Source organism: Ambystoma mexicanum, chromosome 2q, assembly GCF_040938575.1.
Source record: "Ambystoma mexicanum isolate Mex_15411 chromosome 2q, UKY_AmexF1_1, whole genome shotgun sequence".
Classification (NCBI taxonomy): domain Eukaryota; kingdom Metazoa; phylum Chordata; class Amphibia; order Caudata; family Ambystomatidae; genus Ambystoma; species Ambystoma mexicanum.
In genome coordinates, this window is record NC_090924.1 from 946,104,471 (window position 1) to 946,120,789 (window position 16,319).

The following is a 16,319-nucleotide window of genomic DNA, read 5'->3' on the forward strand; positions in this document are numbered from 1 at the left end:
GGAGATGCTGGTAACTGTGGAGGAGGTGGAGCCACTATTGTTTGAGTACTTGGCTGCTCCTGTGGAAGCACTTCCTTAATTATCTCCTTCAAGATTTCAAAAACTTGGGGAGTCTTCATGAGGCTTAGAAACTGATCAAAAAATCTGTCCTCGCAGGCAGGAGTACTTTGTGCTGTGGTTCTGGGAGCTTCCACTATAGGACCCCAAGTGGAGGTAACCAGAACCCAAGGCATCTGTCTAGGTTGATGCATTAATAGGTCTGAATATCTCATGGCACTAGATAATGAAGGGTATGAAGGGTATGTACTTCTGCCAGACCATTGCTCTCCGGTTGTAAATTGTTGTACTGCCTGTGCCCTGCCCATAGGACTGTTTGGGTTATTGGCAGTGGTTCTGTGGCTCTCTGACAGAGATGACTCTACTGAAGACATGGCCCTCTCCATGCTGTGTGAACTTGCAGCTGACTTCTTCTAGCCTCCATTTTGTGATGCAGCTGAGGTGAATTGGGAATGAGTGGGAAACTAACATCTAGCATAGAGCCCTTACAAGGAGGTCTGGGATGACCCTCAGGCAAAGGCCAGGTTCTCTTAAGGACTGCTGAGGATTCTCATGGAGGCTTGTAGAGGTGACAAATCCCAGTGAATTATCACTGTTTCCATGGGTGGAGCTCCTTCCCAACAGATCAGAGTTGTGATGCCACTACCCGATGGTCCACTGGGGTGGAGATCAGCAGGTGGATCTCATGGGGAGGGAATCCCTCCATGGGCCCAGTGACAATCACCTTCTGAGAATGCAGTATTCCCCTCCTTCCTTTCACCCCTCCCAGTACCCTTTGGTCCGCCACACCTCTATCTATCTGTGTAGTGTTGAGGAAACCAAGTCCTAGGAAAATACTGGCATGAAGAAGTGTGCCACTGAACTCTGTGATGATCATCAGTTCAGTGCTGTGAAAAGAAGGAAGGATGGAGCAATGAAGAATACTAATGGAAACCAATATGAAAAGTCTTGTTGCTGGAGACTGCCTATTGTTTTCTAAAAGTACAAATTAGAAGAAGGTCTGTGCTATTGGTCAAGCCCTCCCTGGAGTAGCAAGGAGCAAGAATGCTGCGCTGAAGCAGAAGGGGCTGTGGACAAGAGTCCCTGCCATAGAGAGGGGGAACCTCTGCACACTGGCAAAGTCATAAGGACTGGCGGGAAGCCCCGGAGAAGCCCTCTCTAAAGGACTTGACCAAGTGTCCAGCCTGCCCCCAAGGAACCAAGAGCGAAGTTTGAATGTCACAGACAAAGAGACACGGCAAGAAGCTGTAGACTGGGATGGCAGTCGAGAGAAGCCGCTATCTCTAAGCGTGCTGCAAAGAACTAGCAGGCCACGAGAAACCAAAGAGAAACCTAGTATGTAGAAGACTTAGGACACCTCCTGGAGGGAAGCCGCGCAGCCCGACTCGCTACAGCAGTGATGTGGACCACAGCAGGAGAAGAGAGAGTGAAGGATCGGAAGCTCCCCCAGACAGTAGGATAAGCCAAGCAGGATATTTTAACAGAAGGGGCATCCCTGATGGCGGAACCTCGGGCTGTGTACAACAGTGTATAACTAGGGGGTGTGGAGCCGCCGGTTTAGAATTGGAACATACCAAGCAGGATGCCATGCAGCGGGAGCCTGAAAGCAAGGTATGGGTGCTTCCTGGGTCCATAAGAAGGCCGGGGGACAGTACAAGGGGAGTCTGAGCAGGGTTGGGGACCCAATACAAACTAAAGAGGCTGATAACACATTGGTCAAGGACCCTAACAGAAATATACAAGCATATATATGCCACATCAGTAGAAACTTTGCAGAAAAAGTATGCTAGGTGTCCTGGAAAGCCAATACAAAGGGGTCTAGGGACCAACTGAATAAGAAGGTAAAGCTAAAGTAGACTCAAAATAATTAGAAAAGCAAAGCTGGGATAAGAGGGTCTAGGACCCTGAGAAAGTCAAAAAGATAGAGTGAAACAAACTGCATGAAATATCCTATGTGGAACAGTACCTGACAGGAGAGTACACCAGGTCTATTCAGTTGCACAGCGAGTGAAGTTCGGGTACAGAATGCGCGAAAGCAACACACCAGGGTCTGGGACCCATATAAAGTTTGATGAGGCCCACAAAAGCAAACGTGAAGGGTCGAGGACCCATGCAAGAGCAAAAAAACATATATTCAAGGGGCTGAAGCCCAGAGCAAGTCAGAGGGAACCTGAGCAAACAAAGGGTTCTGGGACCCACACAGAAGAGAAAGGAGTTGCCAAACAAGTCGGGGAGATCTTGAAACAACCCAGAGGGATGTGGGTCCCATGTGAAGGAGAAAGACATTTTCTGGAGTTCTGAGTTGTACAGTCAAGTCTGGCAGAATAACGCTACAGACATGGCACTACAGTTTTGAGTTGGAAGAGAAAAACAAGGGGAAGAGACTCACCTCTCTAATCCCCCTCACCCCTGGATAGAAAGGAAATATGTTTTGTGACCAAAATTTCTACAGTGAAGTGTGGAAGAATAGTAAACCAGATTTATCACTACGTTATGGTATTGACACTTGGGAAGTGTGTTTAAAGAGTCATTCATTGTGTTTTTCGCACCTCAAACTAAACACTAATGGTCTGTATCCGGAATGAGAGAAGCCTTCTAGCCTACTTCTGGATCATGAAGATGCTCTTTTTTTCCATAGTTAGCTTAGTGTAAGGGATGAAATAGGTTTGGACACAAGACGGTGGACATTATACTTTTTACGGATATCCTAACAGAGTCCTTACTATTTGGTTTGAGACAGGGAAACCCCTCTCAGTAATAGGGCTAGGTAGGTGTTTCCTTTTCTTTACAATTATTAATACAATTCTTTGCCAACAAGCATGCCACCACTATGTCAGACTCATACTTCTGCCCTCTTACATAGCCCTCAGCAGAAGTGCTGGTAGTTCTGCGTAAAGGCACCCGTCTCAGGACAAGTCCTGGTACACTATCTAGCAAGTCCTTCCGACTGCTGTCTGGTAATAGAGCCACTAGACCCCTTTGTAGCCGTTGGTAGTCTTTGAAGACTCGGATCTGGAGCCGGTAGAAAAGTCTTTATGACCGCTCCCAGTCGAAGTACACCCAAGAAAGGATTCTCCATGCTGGGGTGGTTTAGTAAATAAAGTGGTACTTACCTTCTCTGTCCTTGTGTTCTTCTGCTTGAATCTATTCAGATGCTCTGGAGGAGATTTGGAGAATATTTCTCTCCAGTGCCCCAACCTGTTCTTCAATGATTTCGGCGTTACTGTGTCACAAGCCGCCCAAGAGTCCAACCAATGTTCGGCCCCCAGATACTCGAGGCAGTGTGTGTCGGGATCCAGCACCGGGAAGGAGCCCTCATACAACACCCACTTTGAGAAACCCGATGCACCCAACATGCGCCAGAGGGACCGGGGCACAGAAGGCCGGGGTGAAATGTAAAACAACCCAAAAAAAGATGTGTGTTTACCACGCTGAGATGAAGTGCGTAGCAAACAATATGCTGATGTCATGCTTGGAGTCTGTTCCCCTTGACATGGAAAAAGGGACAGGGGTATGGCGCGCAGGGGAAGGGTTATTGTGCGCGATCACGTCCATTGCCATGCCCCTGCGTGCCTAAATTAACTCTGAAAGGGGAAGTTCAATATTCTGCAGTGCAAAAGGCTCCTGCCCCATCCGTGTACGGGACACCCATACAGCTTGGAGGAAAGGGGACGGGACGTATATGTTTGTATATTATGGTGTTGATGGATGCATTGTTCTGCACATATACATCATCTATTCTCGATCAACTAATCAAATACTACCACATGGACTTTTATTTCCGTTTGTGTTCATTTGAATAACAGGGATATCAATTTCGTGCAGAATTGACTTACAATTACACATTTGCTGATGGCCGACACATTACCCCAAAGTGTGGCAGTAAAATAGCAAAAAGATGAACAGGTTGTGAGCCAGTTTATGAGAGTGTAAAAAAAGTATGACCAGGGACAAAACAAACAAAAAACATATACATAAGAAACATGTGACTTACAAAGATAGCATTAACATAAGGGGCAAGTGCTTCGAACGAAAAATGAGTACTTCCAGGTGTATACAGATCAAATGGAAATCATTGCAACATCACAAAATGCTTGCAACATATCTACCATTGCATGAGGATGAACTTTCTATCCTCAATAGATTTAAATCATACATTATCATTGTGGGAAAAGCAACCAGCAGTACTTTCCCACTCTAATGGCCAATTCCATTGGGCAATGCCCCTACTCCAACCCAGAAGCTAACAAATGTGAGTGGCATTTCTTATGCAGAGCTCTTCTTCACCCATCCAAAAAAACACAGATGTCGCGGGTGCCAATTCCCAACTCTCTTCTATGGAAAATGTGGCCTCTCCTGCAAATGAAACGCTATGTCGAAATGGCCAGATCTTTAGTAGACTACTGCAATGTGGCATACACTGGCCTGGACAATAATGTGACAGACTCTAGAGAGTACACAATAAAGCAAGTACATTGGACAGAGAGCTATCAGTCCCATTGTAAAATATGTTCAATTACTTCCTGTGGCAGACAGAAACATATTCTTGGTAACATATACAAATGTTTCTGGATAAAAGGCCTAAAGTACCTGTGAAAACTGGGCCAGCACTATACTCCAGACAGAAACTTCAGATCATCGAAATAACTCTACTAGACAAAAATTCTTCCATGGAGAACTCCTTGGAGTACAGTTAAAATATGATCCTGAGATTTCAATCGAGTTATCTATCCTTCAAAAAGATGATGGAAAAACACACTTCTCAAAGAATCTATTGACTGTTATTGCTCTGAATGAGTAAAGTCAACCCACCTGTTCTCTAACCACATTTTAATTGAATATAATGATTGCGTCTCTTCGACCTGCCTTAGCCGCCTCCTTTCTACTCATCTTCCATTAGGAGCAGCTAGTTTCTCCCTGTCATATTACTCTAATTTCTGCAATCTATCACCCATAGCCTACCTCTTCTATTTGTTCTACACTTTACTTCCCATGTGTTCTCTTATATGGTGTTTGTACACTGGCACTTAGAGATAGCTGAAAGGTGACAACTGTGGCGCTATGGAAAAGGTTGAAAATAAAGTGACTAAAACATTCACGTGCCTCAAAGAGGTTAATTTGGGTAACTCTGTCTTACAGAAGGCTAGAATTTCTGGTGAAGATTAGAATTCCCATCCACATGAGTCACTAAGGATGAGGCAAGGGAGTGCAGTGGGGTGTGGGTCATTTGATGATTGTGACAGATACGGATTTGGAGAGAAAGCCGAGGTGGATGATGAGGTCTCCAAAGGTGTGTTTGGAGTTGGAGAATGTGGTGTCAAAGAAGAGAGGTATGCGGGGTCAGATCAAAGCTTTGGGTCAGGAGTATGTGGCAGGAAAGGAAGGATGCAAGGTGTTTATGGATGGTTCAAAGGATCCTGTGTCTGGGAGAGTGGGAATGACGTACTATCTTGAAAGCATTGGGGAGTATAAAGTAGGACGATTGACGAATGATGTGTCTATTTGTAGGGCTGAGTTGGTGGCGATTGCATTGGCGATTGATAGGGTATATGAGTTGGGGTATGAGAAAGTGGTGGTGTTCTCGGATTCATTGAGTGGGTTGTAGGCGATTGTGGCAGGGGATGGTGGTAGGAAGAATGTGATTTTGGACAATCGGATGAAGATTGATGGTTGTGTGCGTGGGGGAATGGATTTGGAGTTGGCGTGGGTTCCCAGTCACAGTGGCATTTAGGGTAATGAGTTGGTGGATCTGGCGGCAGGTGAGGGTATGAGGAGGGGAGCGGTTGATGTGAGGTTGCCTTTGAGTGTGGATGAGGTGAAGGCTGTGATGGTGAGACGGGTCCTGAATGAGTGGCAGGAGAGGTGGGTGAGTGGGGTGAAGGGCAGGTGGATGTTCGGTGTTCGTGGGAAAGTGTCGGTGAAGGTGGATGCAGGGAGTTCAGAATGGAGGAGGGGGGGGGAGGCGATGCTGAATCGGTTGAGGATAGGGCATGTGGGGCTGAATGACTGTCTATTTCGAATAGGGAAGCGTGAATCAAGGGACTGTGCGGTGTGTGGGGTGCCTGAAACGCTGGGACATTTTTTGCTTAGGTGTGAAAGACATGTTGCAGAGAGAGAATTGATGAGGGTTCGGTTGACTGCGTTGAGTGTGGCCGAGCTGAGTGGGAGGGCTTTGCTGGGAGGTGATGGGGAGAGAGGCAGGAGGAGGAGCAGTGTGATGTTGGATTTTGTGAGGCAGACGGGGAGGTGGGAGGAGTTGTGAGTTTAAGTGGAGCTAAGTAATGATTAGTGGGTACGGTGCACATCATCCTATGGGATGGGGAAGCGCCTGCGTGGGTCCGCCCATGCCTCCGATAATTAAGAAGAAGAAGAAGGATGAGGCAAGGACAGTCTTTAAAGGTCTGGGAGAAGAGCTACTGTCTACCGGTTCCCCGCCAACCAGTTTACATAACTGGCAAGAGTCTGTTATTAATGGAAATGGGGAAATAGAGGGCTGAGCTGCTCCTTTGAAGAGGCTGCACTGGTGCACTGATGTGCAATTATATGCACATGATATAACTTTCCTATTGGATTTGAAGTTGCAATGATTTGTTGCCTTTTAGTTAATTCCATTTTGCAGGGAGCAATATTTCCGTTTGAGTACGTGCTGGAGCAATTAATTGCAGTATTTAGTGCAAATGCTTTATGGCGACTTAGAGCATTGTGCAAACTGGGCAACACGGTTTTGGGCATTATGGAATATCCATAATATTTGCCTTAAAGAGTCTGGCATAATAATCTGATTTTGTAGGCCTTGGCACACGATACAGACAAGTTAATATATGCTATGTTGGGCATTGCTACGACTGGGCAATAGATGGCGTACTGGGCATTGTGTGGTCTTTGGCCATTTTGCTCATTGAACAACAAGTCATTCGTCAAAGCGGATGCCTCCCTTTTTTTGCACTTGCCCATTTTCAAGATGGGGCATGGTGCAGAGTTATTATGCGCACTGTGCTTTCCTCCTCTGCCTTGTGTGAACACTTTGTTTTAGGCCTGCATGTGATTTTCATGTAGACATAAAGCGAACGGATTCCAATGGAATCCGTCTTGCATTAGCACATGCTAATGAGCACGTGGGTTCCATAGGGATGCATTAGTAAACTCTGCCAGCACATCTCAATTTGCTGGCAGTGTTTACTTTTTTACAAAGCGGAAAGTAATATTGAAGAGTAAAGGAGATTTTATCTGGTTTTACACACCTCTTTGTAGATGTTTAACTTTGCATGCAGGGGCCAACAACACGTAAGTCCAAGCTTTCCCTCTAATTTCCTATTTTATTCCTATTTTTTAAGAGGGGTTCCCACAAAACGTTGCTTTCTGCCATCCTGCTATCGATCACTTACCTCTAATTTGCTCGGCCTCTTTGTGACGATACTCCCCGATCCTAACTTCGAACCTCCACCCACACATTTACTTACCTTCTTACGTTCTGTGCTCTCTGCCCATTTGCTCCATTCTGCTACATGTTTCTCTATTCCCCTTTGTTCCCACTCCAAATAGCTTGTCTTCTATTGTTTCTGGTTTCTCTTCCCTCGATGATAATTAATTTAATTAGCATTACTTTGGCCCAGTGGTCAGTAGCTAGGTTTTCTTTCTGAATGTTGCCTAATAGATGAAAGACCTTTCTAAAAATGTGGTATTAGGCACCCATTACGATTTTGGCAGTATTCCATAAAAATACTGTCAAACTCTGCTTCTGTTATCCCCACTTGGTCTGGCAATAAATCTGACAGATTATTAATATTAGTAAAGCGAGGTTAATCTCTGTTCTTGGAGTCCCATAGGACTCCATTGGGGATTTAGAGTATTTACCCCAGGAAGTATTTCTCACCACGATAAATCTTCCATGTTGGTGCTAATGTGGAGGAACTAATGTTGGACTGTTTTCCTTCACATCGTCTCCCAATTTAACTTGGTTGCAATTCCAATACCGCCAATTTATTTTGGGCACTTCCATTCTCTCAACTAGGCCCTAAATTACTTAGGCATAAATGGGGCTCATTCCGAGTTTGGCAGTGCAGTAAAAAAGTGGCGCTAATTCCATTAGCGCCACTTTTTTGGGCAGTAACAGAATTACGTCCATTTATCATGCACTGCCAAAATACACGTTTTGGTGGAATTACCACTGTTGGAATTTACCTCAGGTAAACTCGGTGATTTGTTGATAAAAAGAGGATGATATACCTCCAGCATGATTCTGGACATAAATCCTTCACTTTCCCTCCACAAATCAGTGGAGTTACCACTTTGCTATTCTGCAGTGGTAATACTGGAAAGAATCACCAATGGAGTCCATAGGATACTATAGGGGGACTACCACCAGCCTACCAACACTTGTAATCCCGTGGCAAACTCACAGTACCAAGGGGTAGTAACAGAACCTGATTTTGGTGGTAATTTGGGGGTATTGCCACCAGATGAGCACCATGATGTCAATAATGGTAGAGATAATATTACACAACAAAGACCAGAAAAGACTATTTGCTATATACTCCCAATGCGAAAGTAACAGAACTGATGTTCTGTATGGAACATATTTGTAGATCATTATAATAATTTCTGGCATTGGCACCACAACACCACTGTTCCCCATTGCATTATGTCAGTATCTCACATTGCTGTTGTTTCTTATTTGGCTCTTTCTGTGCCTTATTTTTGGGGGCTTGATGCCAGTTTACGCTACTTCATTGCACCACTCCCTCCAGCTGAGATTCTCATTTAAAGAACTAGTACCCTAAAAGACATGACAGATGAGTTCTTATGAAGTACACTGATTTACTCGTGGTAACATCTGATGACCGAGACACTGCGATATGCAATCATTCCTTCCCTTTTCTACGTGACCTTACCATGACCTTACCAATAGAATACTTACACGTGTTGCATTGCATCCTCAAACAAGACAAGGTTCATTGCGGCATGAAGTTCATTATAGCTGTTGAGTGTCTCTTCCAGTATTTTCCTCAACTCTTTCCATTCCTTTATTGGCATGTAGATGGGTTCTCCAGCCCCATTGGCAAAATGGCAGTATATAAGTGGTTGATGGTGTATAACATGATCATCTATACCCTAACGTGAAAGATTAGAAAGCAACATGAATTGCATTATTTCCTTAATGAAAAGACTCAATACACTTTACAATGTTCCAATCACAGGCCTGTCACTTGCATTCAACATGACCAAACTTGAGGTGCTGTTGGATCACTGTGGGCTGCTCTCCACTTGACAGAGATGTATTTTGAGATATTGCTTCAACAGGGACCAGAATCACAGTGCAGATTTAAATAGATTTGTTTCAGTTTAAATGTTTGTGAACTACGTGATAATAGCTGCCATGGTGGGCCATACCAGCCAGTAACTGCCTGCCAGCCTGTATTATGAAGTTATTCGAAATACAACATATTCACGAGTATCACCTGAATAGCATCAGAGCAAATCTTCATGCATCTGGCCCCCATGTTGATTTTTCAGTGTGTTGTTACTCATCTCTTTTTTACAAGCATAATTCATATTCCCAGATTCATATAAAACATCATTTTTAATAGAACCATTTTCGTTTGTGACTATCTAAAGGTACAATATACACAGTGAAACCCAAGTGCTCATCCTGGCCCCAAGATCCAGAGCACAAAAACCTTGCAGATTAGTACAAAGACATGGCTTTGCACTCTGTAGCATTGCATAGAGGATCTGCAACTTGAAGCTGTCCATTCATAGGACTACTGTATAAATCAAGCATGTTTTGTACTGCCACATGAGGCCGTGAAAGGGGTAACATGCCTGTGCATACCACAAAGACATACCTGAGTCCCAAATGAAACAAGCACATCAACTTGAAAGTCACAAAGCAATGTTTTAGATAACATAGGATTAATCTGCCAGATTTCTTGCATGAATTGAACATGTTTAGTTCGATGTTGCTCTTTTGTATGCTATTTCTAGTAAAGTCACTAGATAGGATTAGAGCTTGTTTTGTTTTGCAGATTTTTATTATTTCAGGTGACAGTAGTAGGTGAAGGGGCAGCTATCGGTGAAGGGCCCCAAGGCAAAGGGCTGTTTTTGAAGAAGCAGCTCAACTTCTTGTTTGCTTGTGTTTGCCTGCAACAACGACAGACTACAGCGACCGACAAGCTAAGTGTGATGTGGGCAAGGAGTACAGCCATTAATGCTATGCAGTAAAATCCCACCACTTCTTGTACCTAAATAAACAAGACGGATTGCTTTGTTTCAAATCTCGGTGCATTTCCCCCTTTAGTGTTGTGTTGAAATCTAGGTGCATTTTTCCCATTACTTTTGTCTTTCAAATCTAGGTGTATTTCCCATTTACTGCTGTGTTTCAAACCCAGGTGTGTTTTCCCATTACTGCTGTGTTTGAAATCTCTGTGCACTCAACTACTACTGCCATGTTTGAAATCTACTTGCATTGTTCGCATTACTTTTGCCTTTTAAATCTAGGTGCATTTTCCTGTGTTTGAAATCTAGATGCATTTTCCGATTGATGCTCTATTCTGAAACTAGGTTTATTTCCCACTATTTCTTTTTCTTCTTTTATGTGTTTATTGGTTAAAAACAAACCTTCTACTTAATATTAATCAAACACAATCATAACACAGTACAATGTCTTAATAAACATAATATTAAAAGAACAATATATTAAAACATATAAAAGGCCAGTGACGCTCATCTTCCAGACTTAAGAAAATAATTCAAATTGTTACAATTCTAAAACCTGATCCTCATAAATTAGACTAAGGGCTGATCTCCAGATATAATATGCAGCAGTCTTAGTAAGCACTGATTCTGCACCAAAGATATTACTCCAGAAATGATCACCCTCAATATGTGACAGACTGGATGTAAAATGGTAGTAGCCCTTTAAATAATAAGGGTAGATTACAGTACATTGGGTCAGTAGATGTCATGCCGTTTCAACAGCCAGACTACACAGATAAAAGGTTCTCTTGTCTCTAGGGAGTTTCGTCCACCTACCAGTATGCTCTAATGTTGGAAGTATGCTCAGTTGCTAGTAGTTATTAAATCTACGAATTGCAGACAAGTATAATTTGGTTAAATAAGACAGAGGGATGTTTTTGCAAAGACCCTTAGTAGTGTATTCTGTGTATCTGGTCATGGTGGACAAACAATCTATTTTATCACTTGTGTAAGCTATTCTGGTTTCCTTTTTTAAGACAATATGCCAGTTAGACAGACGTATCAAGTCATCAAGGGAGATATTCCGGTGGGCAAGGTGTTCCAAACTGAACGCACGCAATTGTATTACAAATTCATTTTTAAAAACATGCAAATTAGAGAAGTCTAAATTGCTAAACAATGTATTCAATTCATTATGTGTAGACAGGATCAAAAGATATAAAGTACAGCGTTGTATTAGCCAGCATGACTTTATTGATTGGACACACAGTTCGCACTGTAGTGCCTCCACCAGCACCAATTGCGGAACCCCCAGAATAGATCTCAGGATCTTACCTTCTAATTTGTCCATCCAGACCAACAGGCATTCAGCGAGAAAAGACATATAACATTCCTGGCACAATGCTCTTCCATTAAAGAGCAATTTGTCCCTCAATGTTATTACCAGCTCTAAAGAGGATACATTTTTTGAAGAGGAACCATTTCTTCAGTATTTTGGAGAAAATAACATCCTTATAAAGTTCTGGAGTTGGGGCATCCCAAATTTGGAAGCACAAATCCATATATTGGTTGACTATTTCCAGCGTCAAACCATTCATGGACCATGTGAACTTAGCTTTCCTGGATTGTGCCCCAATAATGAATATTTTCGATTTTTGAGAATTAATTTGTAGGTTATTTTTCCAGCATATATAGCTACAACATTTAAAGAGCCCTGAAGCCCAATGGGTGTATGATCCATCAAGGTGGTGTCATCAGCATAGTTAAGCCAGGATGTCACCATAGTTCCTATGTGTGAAGGAAAATTGCGAACAGAATGGATTGCCTTGCCCATATCATAGACATATACGTTATATAATAGAGGCGCAATGACACATCCCTCTTTTAATCCCATATTTACGGGGATTTCTGCAGAAATGTGACCCTCCTGGTTCATACAAATCACCACAGTGTTATCAGTGTGCATAAGAATGATAAAGTATAAAAGAGACGGATCTGTACCCCATTTGCGCGGTTTAATCTACAGCAAAGGACGAGATACTGAATCGAAGGACTTTCTAAAATCAATAAAACAAAGATAAAAATGTTTTGTTGGGGATGCTTTAACAGGCAGTGATAACATATTGGAGTGCACACATATTATTTAGTGTATTATATCCCTTCTGAAAACCGGTCTGACATGGAGACAACAGGTATGCCACCGTCACCCATTTTTCCAGTGTTTTCAATATGATTCTAGGGAAGATCTTTTAACTTGCATCTGGCAAAGCCAGGAGGCGATAATTTGATGGATCTGTCCTGTTACCCTTCTTATGGACAGAGATCAGAATCAAATGCCTCCAACTAGCCGGAATGACACCTTCTTCCAAAACCTTCTTAAAAACTTGTTCTAGAACAAATACCAAGAATTGAGGGTTCTCCTTAAGAACTGCATTGGACAGCATATCCGGTACAGGGGCATGAGAATTATTTAATGATGTAATAATCAGTATAATATCTTCCTGTGAAAAGCACTCCCGAAAACTTGAGTAGGATTTAAAATCAATCACAAATTGGTGATCAGCTCTATCATATAGCTTCCAAATGGTCGCTTGCCATTCCATCACACCAATTGGATTCAGATCTGGATTTTCAGTTGTATTAAAGAATCTTCTAGCAATAGCTTCCCATTATCATGCTTACAATTTAAACAGACCAGATCAAACATATTCATGAACAGAGCCCAGCCCATCTCTACCCGGATTAGTAGGCAGATGATTATTAAACTGACCGAAATCAAAGTCCTTAGTAGAAACAATCCATTCAGATAGATGAGGTGCACTACGATTGCCCCTATGATTATTCTTCCTTTGGAATATTAATCATGCCAACAACCCAGGATTCTTTCAATTGTGCTTAGAATCACTTTCACCCGCATCCAGCCCTGTGGAGAGTATATATTTATAATCAATATATGGATATCACTTGAATGAATACTAATTGTGGCCGATAATACATAGGACGAAACAATTTCAGCCAAGAAGAGAGTCCATTTTACAGGGGATTGGGCTCCAATAATGAGCCCTCCCGAAAGGGCGACCTTGATTTCCACATTTGGCATATGTCGATAATACACTATAACCATCAATGAACAGATCTTTAACTGCTCAAGTTTCCTGCAACACAATTAAATCACATGCTCTTACAATTGATGACCACAATGGGTGGTTTATAAACGAGCGGAAACCAGGCATGTTCCAACAGAGAGTTCTAATGGACCTCAAATACGTACAATGTCAATATGTTTCATAATCTGATCTATGGAGAGTACTTGGTCAGGCACCCCCACCATCTGTGCCGAACGCTGATAATGTGACCCAACGTAAAGAGCAGTCAAACTCGCAAACTGACCTGACAGAACCTGACCCAATTTAAAATGAGTAGGGTAGGATACATTCTCCCTTTTCTCAAAGGTGTCTACGGGAGATAGGGCACACCAAACCATAAGTGCAAATCCCATTGACTGTAGAGTATTTGAGCAAAAGCATAATAAAGAGATTGCGGCCAAGAACACCAGCTGGATCAGCACCCAGTTGGAAGCACCGTCCCACTTAGGGACCTCTACACAACATATGTCACTGCTCTTAAGGGCTCTGAGCCACAGAATGTTTCTGCTTAGTAGTAGAAGCCTGAATCTACTTAAGAAGGGGCTATTCGATGTTGGGGCGAATTCTTCCAACGTTACCATGGTTCCCAGACTCATATGAGTGGAGATGTTAACAGCGCAATGTTCATTACTTTTGGTGGCAGGTCAAGCCTTTGTGCTCTTGAGAGGCCCTGCTTGGACTACCTCTGCGTATGGATGGGTTGCTTGAAACTGGACATAAGAGTCAGAATCAGATCCATTGCCCCTGCACCCCTCCCTCTTTTAAGAGGAGATCCTAGATAACCCAGGTTTTTGTGGACATATCCATTTGTCCAAAGGGCCTCTCAATTCAACTTGTCTACTAGAACCATTGCCCTGGTGCTGGATGAATAAAAGAAGATGACCTTGTTGATGGGATGGCTCTCTGCTCTGGGACATCTCGTAATCTAGTAGCATGTGTAGCATTCGAGAATTCCCTTTGTTTGAGACGGAATGGGGATTTTTCCATTATTACCGTCTTCCTATGTTTGATCATCTTTGAGGGTGGGTCTTCAGCAATGAGATTTTTGTACAGAGTGCCCCGGTGGCCACCTCCTCCATTTCAGGGGTGACCCGCAATGAGTCATTCTGGTGCTGTTCCAGAATGCACCGCTCTGGTTTTATTATCGGATTTCCCTCCTTACTCGTACCATGATTAACTGGGGCAGTATTAGCCGTGATTGAATTGCCCGTGGTGTTGCCCGTTTGTGTGATTAATGGCATCTCCCCATTCAGCTGATCCTGTCTGGCTGAGTGTTCTGGACTGCTTGCCAAGATCCCATCAACCACCTTTACCAATTCAGAGCACAGAGACAAAAGAGCATTCGTCTTAGCTGTTAAAATTGTAAAGTTAGAAGGTGTCATTGTAGTTGCATCACCATTCTCCTGCATAGTTTCTACATAGGATGCTTCCACACCTTAAACGAGTGCCTCCAAATTCAGGCTTGGTGATAGGTTTGTGCTGATTATATTATCACAATGAAGTGTTGAGGAGCCCAAGGAGTTACGCTTCAAATTATAGCACATTTTCAGGAGTGATTCATTATTGTCAATAGCAAAGGAATGATCTGTATTATATAAATCCGGGTTAGTAATCTAATGTGATCCTTTGAGGTCATAATCTCTAGTGCCGGTCCCGCCTGATTGCTTGTTGGGTGTGGGTTTTTGTTTGCAATGTCCTTCTGCCATTTTTTCATGCACGGCGCACCTTTAATTGAGCTGTGAATCCTGCCTGGGCTACGGGATCGCTTGCCAGACTTGATGCATGTACTGTGTAAACAGTAATTTCTTTTCTCATAGTCTTTTATAACTACACCAATGAATTAGAGCACCCCAAGAGAGTGGGGTAGAGGGGAAGAGGCTTGCCTACTAACCAGTGATCATGGCGTGGCTCCAAGTGAGGGAAAATAGAGTTATAAACAAGACCTAGGAAAGCATACAGCTGGTCCAAATCAGCAAACTCAGTTGATGGAATTACTCCAAGCTTCCAACCACACAAACACAAGAACACTCAGCACACTGTGCGCGCTCTGCGCATAGTGTAGTAGATCTAGTCACACACACTTCCTCCAGCTACAGTGGTGATGGACAGTGAAGCAAGACTTCAAATTACCAAGTCATCTCTGGACACAGAGACAAAGCCTCCCCCACACAGGAACACTCGGTACACTCTACGTGGAGTGTAGTAGATATAGTCACAAGCACTTTCTTCGGCGTCAGTGGCGATGGACAGTGAGGAAACACTGCATATTACCAGGTTGTCTCCAGACACCAACAAAGCATTCCCCACACACAAACACTCTGCACTTATTTCCCTCTATTGTATACTCCAATTCTAGGTACTTTTTCCACTACTGTATAATCCAAATCTTGGTGCTTTCGTACCACAGTGTGTTCTGTGTCTACTTGTAACGGTATGAAGCTACAAGGGCCCTACGTTAGGTGAGAAATGCCAAACTCAGCATTCCCTATATTGTTAGACCCGGGAAAGATGCACCCATGTTTGCGAACAGAGCAGACTTTACTCCTGACTTAGAGACTCCTAAAGTACCAAACGCCTATAATGGGGAGCATAGTTAATTTGGTAGGGCAAAGGAAGGTAATCAGGAACAGGGAGTCCTCTTTCGACTGCACAAATACTCTCACATGCCTCCTGATATACTGACTCTCCACTCTGCAGCATTCAACATTAGAACCTTTGTATTGAGACATGTCAGGTAAACGGCTTGGGTGTTAGTCAGTTGACCTTTGTGTTGTGTGAAAGTGTTAGAGTTAGAAAGGGGGGGGGGCAGTGGTTTGGAATGTCCTCCGTAAGAGGATGGGGGAAAGTTGTAACAGGAAGGGGGATACCGGGTCTCTCCAGTCAGTGTCACACTCCCACTCACAGAGGACCCGCCCATCCAGG

The 16,319-nt window shown here is 43.3% G+C and overlaps 1 protein-coding gene across 1 annotated transcript in view; it reads right to left on the reverse strand.

Moving 5' to 3' along the window:
• The window catches only part of DNAH11 (dynein axonemal heavy chain 11), a 4,227,155-nt gene that overhangs the window by 1,535,534 nt on the left and 2,675,302 nt on the right, over positions 1–16,319 (reverse strand). The window contains exon 51 of the mRNA XM_069648254.1: positions 8,975–9,168. Coding sequence (XP_069504355.1) covers positions 8,975–9,168 — 194 coding nt within the window. The remainder of the gene's footprint in view (positions 1–8,974; positions 9,169–16,319) is intronic.